Source organism: Pelecanus crispus, chromosome 1, assembly GCF_030463565.1.
Source record: "Pelecanus crispus isolate bPelCri1 chromosome 1, bPelCri1.pri, whole genome shotgun sequence".
NCBI lineage: Eukaryota > Metazoa > Chordata > Aves > Pelecaniformes > Pelecanidae > Pelecanus > Pelecanus crispus.
This window is the reverse complement of record NC_134643.1, coordinates 149106807-149122016: the sequence shown is the minus strand read 5'-3', so window position 1 is coordinate 149122016 and position 15210 is coordinate 149106807. Positions and strand designations below refer to the sequence as shown.

General features: G+C 42.0%; 1 protein-coding gene across 1 annotated transcript in view; it reads right to left on the bottom strand.

The window, feature by feature from the left end:
- The window catches only part of DHRSX (dehydrogenase/reductase X-linked), a 174993-nt gene that overhangs the window by 22525 nt on the left and 137258 nt on the right, over positions 1 to 15210 (bottom strand). Inside the window, exon 7 of the mRNA XM_075727609.1 lies at positions 6759 to 6966. Within this exon, the coding sequence (XP_075583724.1) occupies positions 6759 to 6966 (208 nt within the window). The remainder of the gene's footprint in view (positions 1 to 6758; positions 6967 to 15210) is intronic.

Here is a 15210-nt window from a genome sequence, read left to right as displayed (position 1 = left end):
GGATGTATTCACTCACAATTAGCAAAACAACAAGGAATTTAGGTAGGTCGTCTCCAGAGAAATATTAATTGATCTATAATGCACACCACACCTGGTGGCAAACTGTTCATGTATATATTTTTTTATATAGATTTTTTTTATACACACACACACACGAATATGCACTCCCACAACCTCCTATTCTGCTCCTCTTTATTTTAGTGATCTAATTCCAAACTGCTGCTCACCCACAAGCTCGGTAACAGGGTTTTCCAAGGGAAGCTGGTCATCTTTCTCCTTGACTCAGTGGTATGGCTCTTTCACATGGAAGAGAGAAACTGCCTGTAAGTCCTGTTCCTACCCTTGCTGAATGGGTCATTTCCATGGGGCTGGGGTGGTGTCCTCTCTCTCTTGCTCTTTCTTTCTCTCAAAGAGGTATCTGAGAGATATGCTGATGAGAAAGATTAGTGGCTGTCCTATATTCTGCTGCGAGTAGGTCCAAGTTTCCAACAGCATTGTATTAACTGACCGAAAGAAAATGGAATTTTAATTACGTGGTGATGGAGGTAGAACTTCCCAGGCATATGAGAGAGAACTACAGTAGTGTGATGCTATAACACCTAACTATAAATATTATGGATTAGAAGTGAAAGGCTAATGGTCTAGTTGAAATGTCAAGATTTTCTCTAATTCCCCAACCTTTCAACCTCTGTTTCGAGACCTTTACATCAGAGGCATTGTGATTACCTTCTTTTAAACTGACAGGAATCAGTACCGAGTCCCTGGCACGTTTTCGGTCCACAGCAAATATCTTCCTTTCTTGTGTTTGTTCCATTTTCAAAGAGTCTAGGAATAGACTACCATACAAATGTATTAACCAAATACATGGGAAAGTACTGGCGAGAAATGTTAGCAAGGAAAAAATTGATTGATGGAAAATGCCTTTCCTAACTGACTCCATGGGTTCTGAATATGAAAATAGTTACAGGTTACAAGACAATATGTGCTGATGTGCTAACACCAGTTAGGCTCATATATTTTCACAATTTCTTAACTGTTTATTTAATCTCTCCCCATTACAGCAATACAGATACTATTTTTTCACTCTTTTGGATACAAATTTAATTCTTTTCAGATAGAATGAAAGAATCTGCCTGAGCTGTCAAGTTAAATCAACAATCCTCTAACCACACAGGAATTAGGGATAAACCCTTTCTTACACAGTACAAATGCCTGATTTCAGTATGCTTCAGAGCTGCCAGTAAAATGATACTACAACATTTCAGTCGCTTACCAGTCCAGAAGTTTCACTCCAAAACAATTTGACATAGGGCAAGCATAGGTTTTTACATAACGCATAGTGTAGCTTTAACCTGTGTTTCTTTAGACCATTTTCTAGGCTAAAAAGGGTCAATCCTGCAGGTAGAGTTAGACATGGAGACAGTTTTCCTACCCTGTGAACCCTTTTGAAAGATGGAAGATAATCTTCCCATTTCAGACTGTCAGGAAAAAAAAAAGGGATGCTTTTCTCTTTTTAACCAAACAACTAAAACTGTGGGGCAGGGTGCGAGATGGATCTCTCTGACTGTGCACACTGCTTCATTTTTTGCTTGCTCCGTGGCTGTGTTTCGGCCTGTTGCAACTAGCACCCTCCAAGAGGAAGCCTGGGTGTGGTTTGGGGATAGATCATGCCAGCAGGTGCTCCAAATTAGAGTTATAAACAAGAGCTTCAACAGCCTTGACTCCCTCTGATGTGCTCCAACACAATCTCCAGCACAATCATTTTGTGTTGTCCCATATAGCATCCTTACCCTTTTGCATGCATAAACCAAGGCATGCAATACAAATCCTTCACTTTCCTGCCATCAAAACACTCTCCGGCAACTCTCAATGTGTCTCTTATAATGAATATTTCAGCTACCTGAGAAAACACACACAGAAATAATGCTATCTTGGGACCGCAGGGGAACGACAGGTTCAGTGGAGACCAGGGTCCAATACTGCGTAGGTGTGCACTTTGAATCAGCCTCCTTCAGAGGGGTCTTATCCTAACCAGGACAGACACAAAACACACCATGCTCCAAAGCCTTCTTATTTAGCAGTTAGAATAAATAAAGCAGGCAAGCTGCATCCACATGCCCCACTAACAGGCAGGACCTGGGTGCCTACCCAAGTGCAGGGATTCACATCCAAGCAAAATACACAGATCACCAGGATTTGGTGGCTCAGAGGTGGATTGCTCATTATCCTTCTCAGGTGGGTCCCTCCATCTTTCCCCCTAGAATCATCCCATGGCTGTATGAATAAGCAGATATTTATTAGATGGAAAAAAGAAGTCCTATGGCTCTGAGGCTTAAATCCCTGTACGTGTACCAATGCATACAAACATGGGACCTGTTTAAATACCAGAGTTACTGGGGTAAAGTAGACAGTTTCCTTCTCTCTGATTTTGACCAGAATCCCACTTTTGATCTGAAAAGCCTTTTGTAAAAATTAACCACAAACGACGTGTTTCTGCAAGGAGTTTTCATCTTGTGAGAAAATTCCAGACTAGCTTTATGTGAGGACCACACACTCACATGGACGGAAGATGTTGATGCTGATGAATTGCTGCTTTCAGCTGTAGAATTTAATTATTCTCGTTCTGTACAGCTGGCGTTATTGTGTGGTGATGTGTTTGTCTTCTGACACCTCGGGGGGGGAGGATGAAATGAATTTTCTACATTCACAGTGCCAAAGGGACAGTTTGAATAAGAAATGCTGCAATAAGACCTGCATGACTATGTCCTCTGGCGTAATGATGAATCCAGGTTCTTTAGATCTTGTTTTCTATCAGCACTTACAGACTGGAAGCATTTCTTTAAAAATGTTATAGGAAAATTATGCTAAAGTTAAGCCTATTTTGACAGATACAAGAAATTAACTAGTTTATCCTGGCTGATTTCTAAGCTGTATTCTTGAAGCCTTTCCTTTCACTTTTACAGGCCAGCGGTGTCACTAATCCTACTTATTTTCAGTTTGTCAGTCAATAATCACTTACATGGCACTATGTCTTTGGAAATGACAGCTGAGACAAGATCTGATGTGTAGTCTGCCTTCCACAATGCCTTCCTAAATACCAATCTGAGGCAGCTGAAAGGACCAAATACTCCGTATCTGATAATGACACATTCACCCAGCTTGTCATAAAGAAAGTTTGGGGGAAGTTCACAGCGCTGCTATGCAGGAAATGTCTCTACTTCGATGGCGTAATGAAGTCGTACGAAGCAGAACAGTCCCCGCCACTGGACATTAATGAGAGCCAACATTTTTTTTGCTCTAAGGCATTTTAATTGTATCACAAGCAGAGGCCATCTGGCTTAAGTATGAATATTCAGTATCTGTAGCAGAAGCAGAAACACTTGAGAGGGAAATGGTACCTTCCCGGCTTCCAGCTTGGACAGTACCCATCACTGAAACTGGTGTGTTGCACAGTTGGCTAAATTGCAATCTGATGCCCGACCAATGTCTTTTTAGGCTATTATTCTCTTATTAATTAGTTATTGTTTATTACTTTGGATTTATGTCTTCAAAAAGAAGATCACTTTATGTTAAAAACTCCTAAGGGATAACATATTTCACTACACTCTGAAAAGAACTGTGACAGCTCGCCAGCTTTTATTTACTGAGAAGCCATAGGGATAGAAATCAATTTATTCTTTTGAGGAATAAATGTAATTTCTCTCTTGAGTGTGACAGGTGCAATCCCTGTTTATTAAAAATGTAGAGAAAACATTTGCAAAACGGAAATTTAAAGAACAAGTAACACAGCAGACAATAACTTTCCTGAGAAAGAATCGAGCTGAGAAAGAATGAAACTATCATTTCTAAAGGGCAAGCATTCCTTTCACAATTTTTATGACTGTCACTGGCTCCTTTAGCTTGGCCTATCTTATTTCTACAGGGGTGCCTCTCACTGCAGCTTGCTGAGGAAAAAAAAAAAAAACCAAACAGATTTGGCAGAGATTTTTACTGAGCTACGTACGAAGACCAGAAGACAATGTTTCACAGTTCTGAGAAACTCAAGCTGTTAATACTTTGAGTAAATTATATGTACGTATCATGGCCTATTTACGAGACTGTAGGTTTATTTACTTAAGTACCTAAATATCTTGAGGCGGCTCTGAGGCGGATGTTGAGCCGACAGCCTTGTCTGCCACACTGAGCCACCTCAAATATGAGCAGCCCAGCAAGAGTCGGGGCCAGGCTGCAAGCCCTAGGAAGTATCTGACTTGAATTCAACTGGGACCAGTGCTAGTGGAAATGCATTTAAAGGTAGTGGAGGCTCTGCCACAATATTTTGGAATTAAATCAGACAACATGTTGACTCTCTCCTGAGGGAATGTGATGTGATAAATCCGTGATGCATTTCCTCACCGGAGCTATCTGGGCTGTGTTGGCTCTCACAAGCACCAGGTTGCAGTGGGTGAAGCAATTTCCTGCATGAGTTTAGAAAACGCTCCGGAATACTTCAGGGTGATAAAAGTTAGTCGAGCCAATATGATTAGAGAGCTATCACCTCATTTTCACTGCATTACTGCCATAATCCTAGAAGGAAGATTCATATATGTGCACTCGGGAACGAAATTCCCGGGGAGAAGAAATCCGTAATACCAACTATCAGTTAATATTGTCAGACAACTGAATTTTCTCGTACTTGCTTTCTTACTTTTCTCAGGGGAAATTTACCCTAGTGCACGAGTCCAACACAAGACCCACCCAGGCTTGAATGCTGGATACTACAGCACTCAGTACAGTGCTACTGAAATCACCAGGCAGGCTTTCAACGTGAGCTTGCCATGGAGCTAAACATCGCCTTGTGATGCAGTTCTGCCAGAGCTGAACAGGGCGTACCTGTGTGATGAAGTGCTCCTGAATGTGAGAAAGGAAGGCAAAGTCAATCCTGAATACATACACATATCTTAAGGAATAAGCAAAGAGTAGAAGTTGGAGCTGTAACTCAGAAGTCTAAGGGAGGATGGGAAGAGTGAAAGTAAGAGTTTCCCTCTCTTTTGACTTATAGGAAAAACACATCGTGCATTATATAAAAACGTGAAGATCTCAACATCGATAACTGAAGCATTCAGTTACCCAAACCTGAAGTTATTCTGACTCAAAAAGCAATTGATGCATTTGCTTTTCAGGTAGTACACACATCGCACTTCCATGCAAGTCAGTTGTCTGTCCGTTGCCTGTTGCAAGGCAGAATTCCTTTAGAGTGGTATCTCATCCAAAGAATAGGAAGTGATCAGGAACTATCGGTGGCATTACTATTAAAGCTGTAAGCATGAGACTCCCTCTTGTGATAAATCCAAACTCATTTTATCTGTGTTCAGTGACATCCCATTCAGTGTCTAAACATGGCCAGTATAACGCAAAAATGTCTCCCTGGGCACACCAATAAAACTGAATGGGATTGAGTGCTGTAAACAAGATGACTCAATTCTCACTCTCAGACATGGAAGTTTTGTCAGACTTTTGTGGCTCTAGAGGAAATGCTGAGCACAACCTAAACATCTACATGAAACTGTTATGTTAGCAAGGTGAAGTAAGTCCAATGACAAAACACCACCACTTGAGACTGATATTTAAAATGGCAATCACAAGAGGCAAAACAAGTTTAATATATACGGTCTGGCAAAGCTGCATTCTGCTTCTTTAAGAATGCATTACATATTATGAGCATTCCTATTACAATTTTATTGCAATATTCAAGGTGTACTTAGAAGATATTATTATTTTTTTTAAATATGGGTTTATTTGTTTGCATCTTATTTTACAGCCACTCTTCCAGCCTGCAGTTTCATTTCTAAAATTAAAGCTAGTGATATTTCCATATCAAAGTTTAAAATTAATTTGCTTTGTGGGACATGCCCCTTGATCTAAAATACTTCATTTTAATTAGGACATTTAATTTTCTCTAATGGAATCAGGTTCCTTTCACTTAATCCAAAACTACTTTCCGAAAGAGTTATAAGCAGTACATTTTCTCAGCACATGTCCTCCTAAGGCTTGTCCGCATGAGGAGATTGCACCTACGCAGCTAAACTGATTTCAGATTGATCTACTTACACCACTACAAAATGTTATTAAAGTTGACCGTAACTGGGTCTGCCCTAGTTCTGGATCGGTTTTATCAAACAGCTTTAAGTTTCCTAATGCGGACCAGGAATAGATAATAGAAAATCAGGTGCCATTACAAGTATGTGTTAGGATGAAAAAGCTAAATGAAAATTGTTCCACCTCCCACAGCACTAGTGTCTGGACCCAGACAGCCTGGAGTCCACCATTTTTGTACACCCTCCTTCTTCCCTTTGCCCTCTTCTCTATAACGTGTTGCGTACACGTAGACCATGCCAGATCATGTCCGCTTCTCAGTAAGAGGACGTATGAGACATTTCCGAGGAACACTTTGCATATTCTGGCTCCACGTTAGGATGATGCTCTGCCCCATGCATGCACAAAGGCACATGGATAGATCAGAGCAGAGATAACCAGTGCCCAGGCACAGAGAGTGAAAGGCATTCCCTTCCCCTACAATGACAGCTCACTCCCTCCATTTAAAATAAGTGTCTGTTCTGGGAAAGGCCTGTCTTTATCAGTTTTGTACATCTCATCAGCACAGAGAAACGCAATAAATACCATACATTATGATAAACTCCGAAACACCTTCAGCTCCATGCTGACTACAGCTCTCAATGTAGGAGCACGGCAACAAAATTATTTAAAAAACTGCATACCTTGAAAAATAGCCAGGCTGTCATCCATTTGGCCACTTTCACAACCCAAAAGACATGCTTGTAGAGATCAGTATTCACTACTCCAGGGTCTACTACATTAGCAGTCACATGGCTTCCATCTGCAGTCAGAAGATGCTGTAGTCGATACGTAAATAACACGAGGGCAAGTTTGCTTTGGGCATAGGCTCCATGGGGTGAATACGAACGTCTGTATACAGCAGAGAAAGAGAGAGGGAGATGCACATTAAAATAATCAGAAGGAAAACAAAATTGCACAAACATCAAACGTACTGCATTTTGTGATATCCAGCAAACAAAGAGTTATACAATGAGTCATCAGAAGAAACAGCTGTTCACTGGCAGGTGTGTTGTTTGCTGGAATTCTGGTGATTATTCCGTCAGACACCAAGTCTGATTTATGGCAGGGGAAAAAAAAAAAAATTACATGGTACCTGCTATGTCAATCTATTTAAACTAGAAATGCTGAGGCACCAATCTCTGGGATACCATCACCTAGAAGCCCTCAAACTACTCTCCCCTTCCTCACTGCTCTCTTCCCACACATACATACCCTGTTCCCACCCAGTAAATCCATGCCTGATCATACCACTCCTGGTTATTATTATTTGTATTGCAGCAGGACCTACTAGTTTCTGACGAAGGCTCCCGTGTTGGGCACAGTACAGATGAGTAAGGCAACCATTGCGCCTGCCCCAGTGACACACCAGATTACGCACAGCTAAAGAGATGGATAAAAAGATGGGGCAAGGAGAACGGCTGCAGGTGTAACCACAGTTATGCCATATACAGCCTTTAGAGCAAAGACGGCTGGCTGGGTCTGTGCCAAACAGGAGGTGCGACCAAGGCACACAAATACCGGGAGGTACAGCAAAACATTACCTGTTGAGAACTGCTGTGCACATCTCTCATCTGGATGCTGAATCTGCCTTTCTTTCAAGTCAAACTTTCTAGGAACTGCTGATTAGTTGGGTTTCACTGCATGCAGGCAGCAGTATTTTTTTTTTTTTTTTAATAAGCAGGCTAGTTCCAGGCAAATTAGCAGGTATGTCGTTTAAAATGCTCCTCCCGACTGGGACCTCAGCATCACTGCCACAAATTCCTATGCCATGACAATTCACTCTTGTAATTACTACAGTCTCTCATCTAACCTTTTTTGTGCTTAGCAGAACCAAAGGTAATTCCTGGCATTACAGACAGCTCATAGGCAAAGCAGGCAGGAGCCTAAAGCAACGGGCTCCTGGGGGCAGCAAAACAGCTTTGGTCCCGATCCCATTTGCCTCTGCCAGATCCTGGGGAAGCCGTGCTGCTTGCTGCTGCTGCCAGTGTGGAGCCAGGGGTTAGGGTCCATGGGGCAGCAGCTACTGCTGGTGGAGGGAGATAGAGGGGCACCCACCCAGAAGCAGATCTCTTTCCCAGCTCTCTCCTTCCCCCGACTTGTTGTCCTACCTCTGTGACACCCGCAGCTACAGCTCCATCCCCTACACCTTCACCTTTACTGCAGCAAACACCCAGGCTGGGGATGTTCCTACTCTGCTGAAAAGCCCGCCTTCAGTTTTCTGTGGTTGCTACTACGTGCAAGGTTTTTATTTTGAATGAATAGCAAAGATGTCTCAGAGTTCTTTTTGTTATCTCATTCTCATTGAATACCTCATTTATAATATCCTGTACACTTTACCACAGAAAGCCCTGGATGCTAGCAAACAGACTGACTCTCTGCAGAGGTATAAGGCTACTGAAGCAATTTAACTGTTCGTGTTATCTGAATGGACTCAGAAACTTGGAGACACAATGGTAAATTGTACAGCTCAGCTACAGGAAGTAAAAGACAACAGGACTGGTTCTCTAGTGCACCTCTTTTTTTTCTGCTTTTTTTTCCCTGCTCTATTCCTGTTCAAGAAAATCACAAACAAACAGGCTACAAAAGCATTCTATAAATTGAGACATAATAAAAAAGGACAGCTGATCATAAAGAGCCCTTGCGCCAACCAACGGTCTGAGCTGTAACGTGCTGGGTAACATAGCTCCATCATCATAAAGATATCACCTGTGCCTCAGGGCAAAATGGGCTATTTTAAGAATAAAGAACAATCATTGCATGAATATAAAAGTGCCTTGGCATTAGTCAGGAAATTGCAGTTATGTTTTAAATTCAGTAACGTCCGTGCTCTGATCTGAGACACTCAAAATGTCACCTCACGCTTCATGCATATTTCAACCCTTTTAACTTGAAGGACCAGATCCTCAGCCGCTACGAGCTTCACTTGCGCAGCCGTGCAGGGCAGAGCTCACACCACCCATGGGAAGAAGCACTCATCCAAAGCCGCCTCCGGCAGCCAGCTGGCAGCCAACCCTGGCACTTCTCCATCGGTGCCACCATTCCCCCACCGGAGGAGAATGCAAGCTGAGGCACGGGACAAGCTTCCCAAGTTGAATTAGAGTGATCTTGTCTGGCAAGCGGCTCGCAGAGGAGCAGGGCTAGGGACTACTCTGACTTGTTCTGCCTGGATCTAGTCTGGCCTTCAGTAACCTTCAGATGCCAGGCAGGAGCGGGGTGAATGCTCCCCATGACTTCCCATTCCCACATTTTGCACGAGTGCTGTTTTGACTTACCTTGTGGCAACAAAGCATGAACTACAAGGGCCGGATCCTCAAAAGCCTTGTACTTTGCATAGATATCTATGTCAGAGAAACCCAAGTGCTGAGAAGATATAAAAAGCTACCCAATCAGTGAGGAAGCCTTTTATATCACAGAGCAGAGATGCAAATGATTTGCAAGGCAGCAGGGAATCAGACTTCAATAACATACTATAGATATGAAGGGTATAAAATTGGATACACAGAGCAGACACTTTTGGCAGAGCCCCTGCAATGATCACCTGCTCTCTTCCCATTTTCTCTGTGTGTGCTTTTTGCTTTTCAGGAATCTGACATCAATGGACTACACAAGACAGAGGAATAACCTGTGACACAGAACTGACAAGGTTTTCATTGAACAGCTGTTTTGTTCATGAGACCCTTTCTTATTAGGTTCATGTTGTTTAAATGCTGTGTTGGAAAAAAATCAGCACTGGTTACTTGATTTCATCACATCCGGTCTTGACTTTATGTATCAGAAAAGTAGGAGCACATAGGCTCCTGTACCTGTAGCATGATTGCATCTCCCATGCACATACATGTAGAATCACAGAAGGGTTTGGGTTGGAAGTGACCTTTAAAGATCATCTAGTCCAACTCCCCTGCCATGAGCAGGGACATCTTCCACCAGATCAGGTTGCTCAAAGCCCCATCCAGTCTGGCCTTGAACACTTTCAATGATGGGGCATCCACAACTTCTCTGGGCAACCTGTTTCAGTGTCTCACCACCCTCATAGTAAAAAATTTCTTCCTAATGTCCAATCTAAGTCTACTCTCTTTCAGTTTAAAACCATAAAATGTGTTACTCTTACACATGGAATTATCTGGCTTTAAAGCCTATGCATCTAACACCAGCCTCCCGTGGCGCTCTGTGCTCTGTATGTACATTTTCTACACTGAATGAAACTATAATTGCATACTAAATAAAATAATAATATTGACATTATGCATTTCCACATTGCTTTCATTTTCTAAAGGCTCTAAAAGCCTTCTAAAATGAAAGTGCATGCAAGAGGCCAACTGAAGCACAGCCCAAAGCAGAACACAGCTTACCGGCGAACTGTGCTGGCACACCAGTGCACGTGGGGTGCCTGTGACACTTGGACCCCTAAAGACACAGGGTATCCATGCCTCACAGCAAGGCAGGCAGACTCTCAAGCAGAGAAACTCTACCTGCTAACTGGGTGGCCAGCCAGGCAAAAGACTGGTTGCTCCCAGCTCCCAGGGGTACACACGCACGCTGGCCAGTCAGCTAGAGAGCTAGAAGGTACTGCTAGCTACAGCTAGAGAGCTAGAAGGTACTGGTGTTTGACTGCCCAGGGATCCATCCGAATAAATACTGCCCAGCAGGCTCGAGTGATGCCAGACATCACACGCTGCGGTACGGCAAGCCTGTGCACGGTCAGCAGCTAGGAAAAGCGGAGCTAGGACTTAATGGGAAGAAATCCAGTGGGAAGGAATGGCATGCCTGGCGTCTGTAGCTTGGAGAAGTTCATGCCCACCCACTTTTTTGAGTGGGGGCCTCTGTGGACCATTCTTCCTACCACAGAAAACAGTCTTGCCTGGGGGATGCTGCCCTAGAGCATTTTGCCAAGTCAGTGCTGATAAAATAGGGCAATGCACAACTCACTAAATGGAAACTACAGGAGGAGTTAAGGCAGACAGGATTTAATTAGCTGCTTTGAAATCTGGCCAAGAGAGCAGCTATATACAAGACCTTCTTCTTCCTTTTAAAATAATGTTTTATTGATTCTACACTGATGAATAAAGGATCAGGAGAAGGCAGACTATGCATTTTCTGTTCAATTAATTTTTAGCAGAAATTCTTACTTTTGGGTTAAGATTTTTTGCACCGTAGACTGACAAGTTTGAAATGTCATTACAAAAATTAGGGAGGAGAAGAGAAAGGAATTGGTTTGTATTTTTCCCAAAACAAAATAAGTAAGTATTAAATTCTGGCATGAGTGAGTGCCTTGTGGTTTGCTGATTTATTTTTTATTATTATCATTATTATTATTATTATTGTTATTATTATTGTTGTTGTTATTATTATTATTATTATTTTTCACCAGAAGCTGATTAGCTGATTTTACCATTCATCTCCATGGTGCTGTCTTCAGCAGCCAGTCTCCCTAGCATGCTGGGGCAATGTATTTGTAAAAAGTAATGAGATGCCAATTTCAAACCCGAGCCTGCAGTGGCTAATTAGGTGTTTAAATATGGACTCAGCTGCTATCCAAGTTTGAAAACGGGATCCATGTTTAGCACTTCCCTTGGCAGCCAGTCTTACTCTGGTTTCTGTGTTCAGTAGAGGTCTCCCATTTACGTTCAGTGGTACCATGTTTAGCGAAGAGCATTGTCAGCTCAGGGTACCCACTGAGTAACAGGGGAAACAAAATTGCTGCTCCGCATGGACCACCTCCTCCCCACCTCCTGTGCACAAGCTCTCACTCTGCTCTCGGCTCTTTCTCTTTCATTAACGGTTGCTTTTGCATTATGCACACACGTGGAGGAAGCCGATACAGACCGACTGAAAGAAGGGCGCAGTGACAGCACCCTTTCCCTTCCCTACTACGTCTTGCTTCAACAAAAGGCTCAGAGGACCTGTGACTGTAGTGACCAACACACAGCTACATTTAACTTGGCCAGTGCTAGCAGTGAAGTTTTCCTGACGTAGACCTCTCATACTGAGCTTGTCTTGCGCGTGTCATCCTCCCCCCACCCATCACCACGCTCCCCAATTTCCAGCGTGTTAATTTGCCTGGAGGGCAGAGTGCGCCAAGATCAAACTGCAGAACAACCCAATTGCTATGTGCTCCATTAAAAAACAAGTGATGCAAAACGTGGGTGACATGCTGGGGTTTTTAATGAAAGGCCACACAAAATTTCAATATATGCCTTAGGATGAATCAGTGAATTAAGCAAAACACAGACTTGCTGTATTAAAATGACTAAAGTTTCCTAATGATTTATGTATTAATCTTGCAATACATCATCACCATTGCTTAGTCAAGATTATAAAAGACTATTATTAAACACTCATGAAGCTTTCACAGTCTTAAATTTTCTTTCTCCAGGGAATGCAGCACAAGATTTTTCAAGATTTTTGATGGATTTTGCATTCCATTTTGAAGCAGCTATAGAAATATGTTGCAGAATATAGATATAGGTATGTCTTTTCTGGTTATCATAAGCAGTTTCTCTCTCTCTTTCCATGATAAACCAAAGCCTGAGTCCTAAATATTGCTTATTAGATATAAGCAGACTTCCTGACAGCACTACATATATTTATCACATGAACACATTTGCTGAGTCTCATCAGTTGTGATTTTCCCTCAATATAAAAAAAAGCCAACCCCAAACAAAAAAAACCTCCAGAAAATACAGAGATGGAGAAAAGACAGAGTTGGAGAAACGAGAATATGTGTATTACCACTGAAAATTACCAATTGAAAGAAACAAGCATATTCATTAGTAAAACAAAACTAAAATCTAAAGTGTGAATGTATCTACTTACTCAGATTTTGTTACAGTTTTTTACAGTAGGTGTCCTGTTACCAGCTACTACTATAGGCTACCCTATAGTCACCCATTTCATACATATGCCTGGATACTTCAGGTGTTCACTGAATAACTGCACTTCTTTATGTGCATTTCTTTCATATACTTGATATGTAGCCCTAAAAATAGTATATATACATATAACAGTCAAGGTGGACTTAGCACACCCCCACGTATTTGAACTTGAACATCTGGTAGCTATAATTTGAGTGAATAAGGACTCAAGCATTAAGGACTCCTGAAGTGCCCTCATGACCCTGTGATGGACACATTGGAAAGGAAGGCTACAAGACTGATAAATAAAATTATTGGTTCTACACAAGCTGAAAAGCAAACCCTTCATGTCCTAGCTGGTTGCACCAGGGTTACTTAAGCAGCCAGAGGCAGGTGGCACTTTCAGAGCAGCCCACCTTGCACTTTAGTTCCAACCCACAGACAAAGACCAACCACATCTAGAGCTTCCCTCTGCAGTGAGCCCCTTGGTTCCACATATTGCTCACACACAGCTCTGGCCAAAACTGGGCTTTCTCGGAAATCTTTCAACAGTGGTAAAATAGCATTTTTCTTCTTCAGATTAGAGGATAAGCATAAGGGTAGAGGCTCAGACCTGGGAGATTCTCTCTCTCTCTCTAAATTGTTGGTGGTGGTCTTACTAGCAGTAGCTGATTTCTCTGCAAGTCAGTGACTCCTGCTTTGTGCTTAGTCCACAGCTCAGTAGGAGCCACAAGCTGCAAGGTGGGTTGTGGGGTTTTTTTAAAGCCATGCTTCCCAACTTTCAGCACTTCACTGTATAAATACATAGCATTCTGTACCCAGACCCTTTTTAGAGTTTGTAGGAAATGCAGAGTGAACAAAAATTAACTTACTGTCTTTGGAGGTCTACATTTAGTGAAGGAACCTGGAAGGTCTTTACTATAAAAATATTTATAAAAGGCAAAATAAGCAGGGGCTTGTCATCCTGGGCATTACTGTCATCCAGATGGAATCAGTGCATCATTTTTCATTTGGCTGATCCCTCCTTCTAATGGCAGGAGATGAGATGTCAAGAGCCATTCTGCTCTGCTGATTGCCTTGCTGTGTGCAGCTCCGTTGCTATGTGCTCAGCACAGCTCTCAAATGTATGAAACACAGACTCAAAGGCTGGTCTTCTCAAAGCCTCACCAGAATCAGTATCTTAAAAAAAGTCTAATTTTTCTGTTTGCATACAATTGGTGTTAATTTCAAATGTTTTTGATGATTTTAAATATTGATGGCAAGTTCAAGTTGCAATTACTGTAATTCCATTCTCCCAGAAAATATATCTCTTTATAAAGAATGATATAAAATGCCTCATCTGAAGCATCATTTTTCTACAGTTGGTTCATATGATGCAGTGTTAAGTACTTGCTAATGTCTGAAGTGGTATTTGAGCATAATGGTATCCCTTCATTCAATTAAAAATCTCCATCAAACAAATGAATGAGTAAATACATAAAAGCAAGCAAGGTTTCACATTGCTGCAGCCAAGAAACAGATCAAGGCTCCAAGACCTACATTGTATGTCCTCGTGACCCTTCTGAGTGATGGGGAAACATCACTGCCACATACCTTTTAATATATCTATTGGATAATCTGGATCTCAGGTTATTGAAGATTGTCACACATCTTTTAAGATTATCTCTGGATTATATTAAGAGCTCTGAGGCACTCTCCACCCACTTGTGGAAAGCTTCCTAGCTCTCCTGCAATACAGCTTTTAAGTTGAAGGAAGCAATAGTTCTTATGGTTTCTTGCACCAGAATGCACATAGGGCTATAAAATGGCCTGTAATAACTTGAACAACCCCAAATTTTATTTCTACTTCAATAAAATAATTTAAAAACTGGTGCAGACTTTTCCAGACCAGCTGCAGATTCTGGGCTTTTCATTCTGGGACTGAGAGGGAAACATAGGGTCTGGTTATGCATAATAAAGTTCTGCCATTTCAAATCCAGCACAGTTCACCTAATGCGGTTAGCAGATTCTCAGTAGACTACATGAAATGTGTTGGTGTATATGTGAAGATAATGTAAGGTTTCATTTTGTGATGGTCTGAACCCACTGCACTGCCTTGGAGTTGAGGAGGCACCAAATGTGTTCTGCAAGTGCAAATGTTCCACATGCTGAAGGACTGGCCTGTCTTACCAGGAGAAACATGGCTTGAAGGTGCACACAGACTGCAAAATCCTTTTTCCTCCAAGGTGTCTATAAATACTGT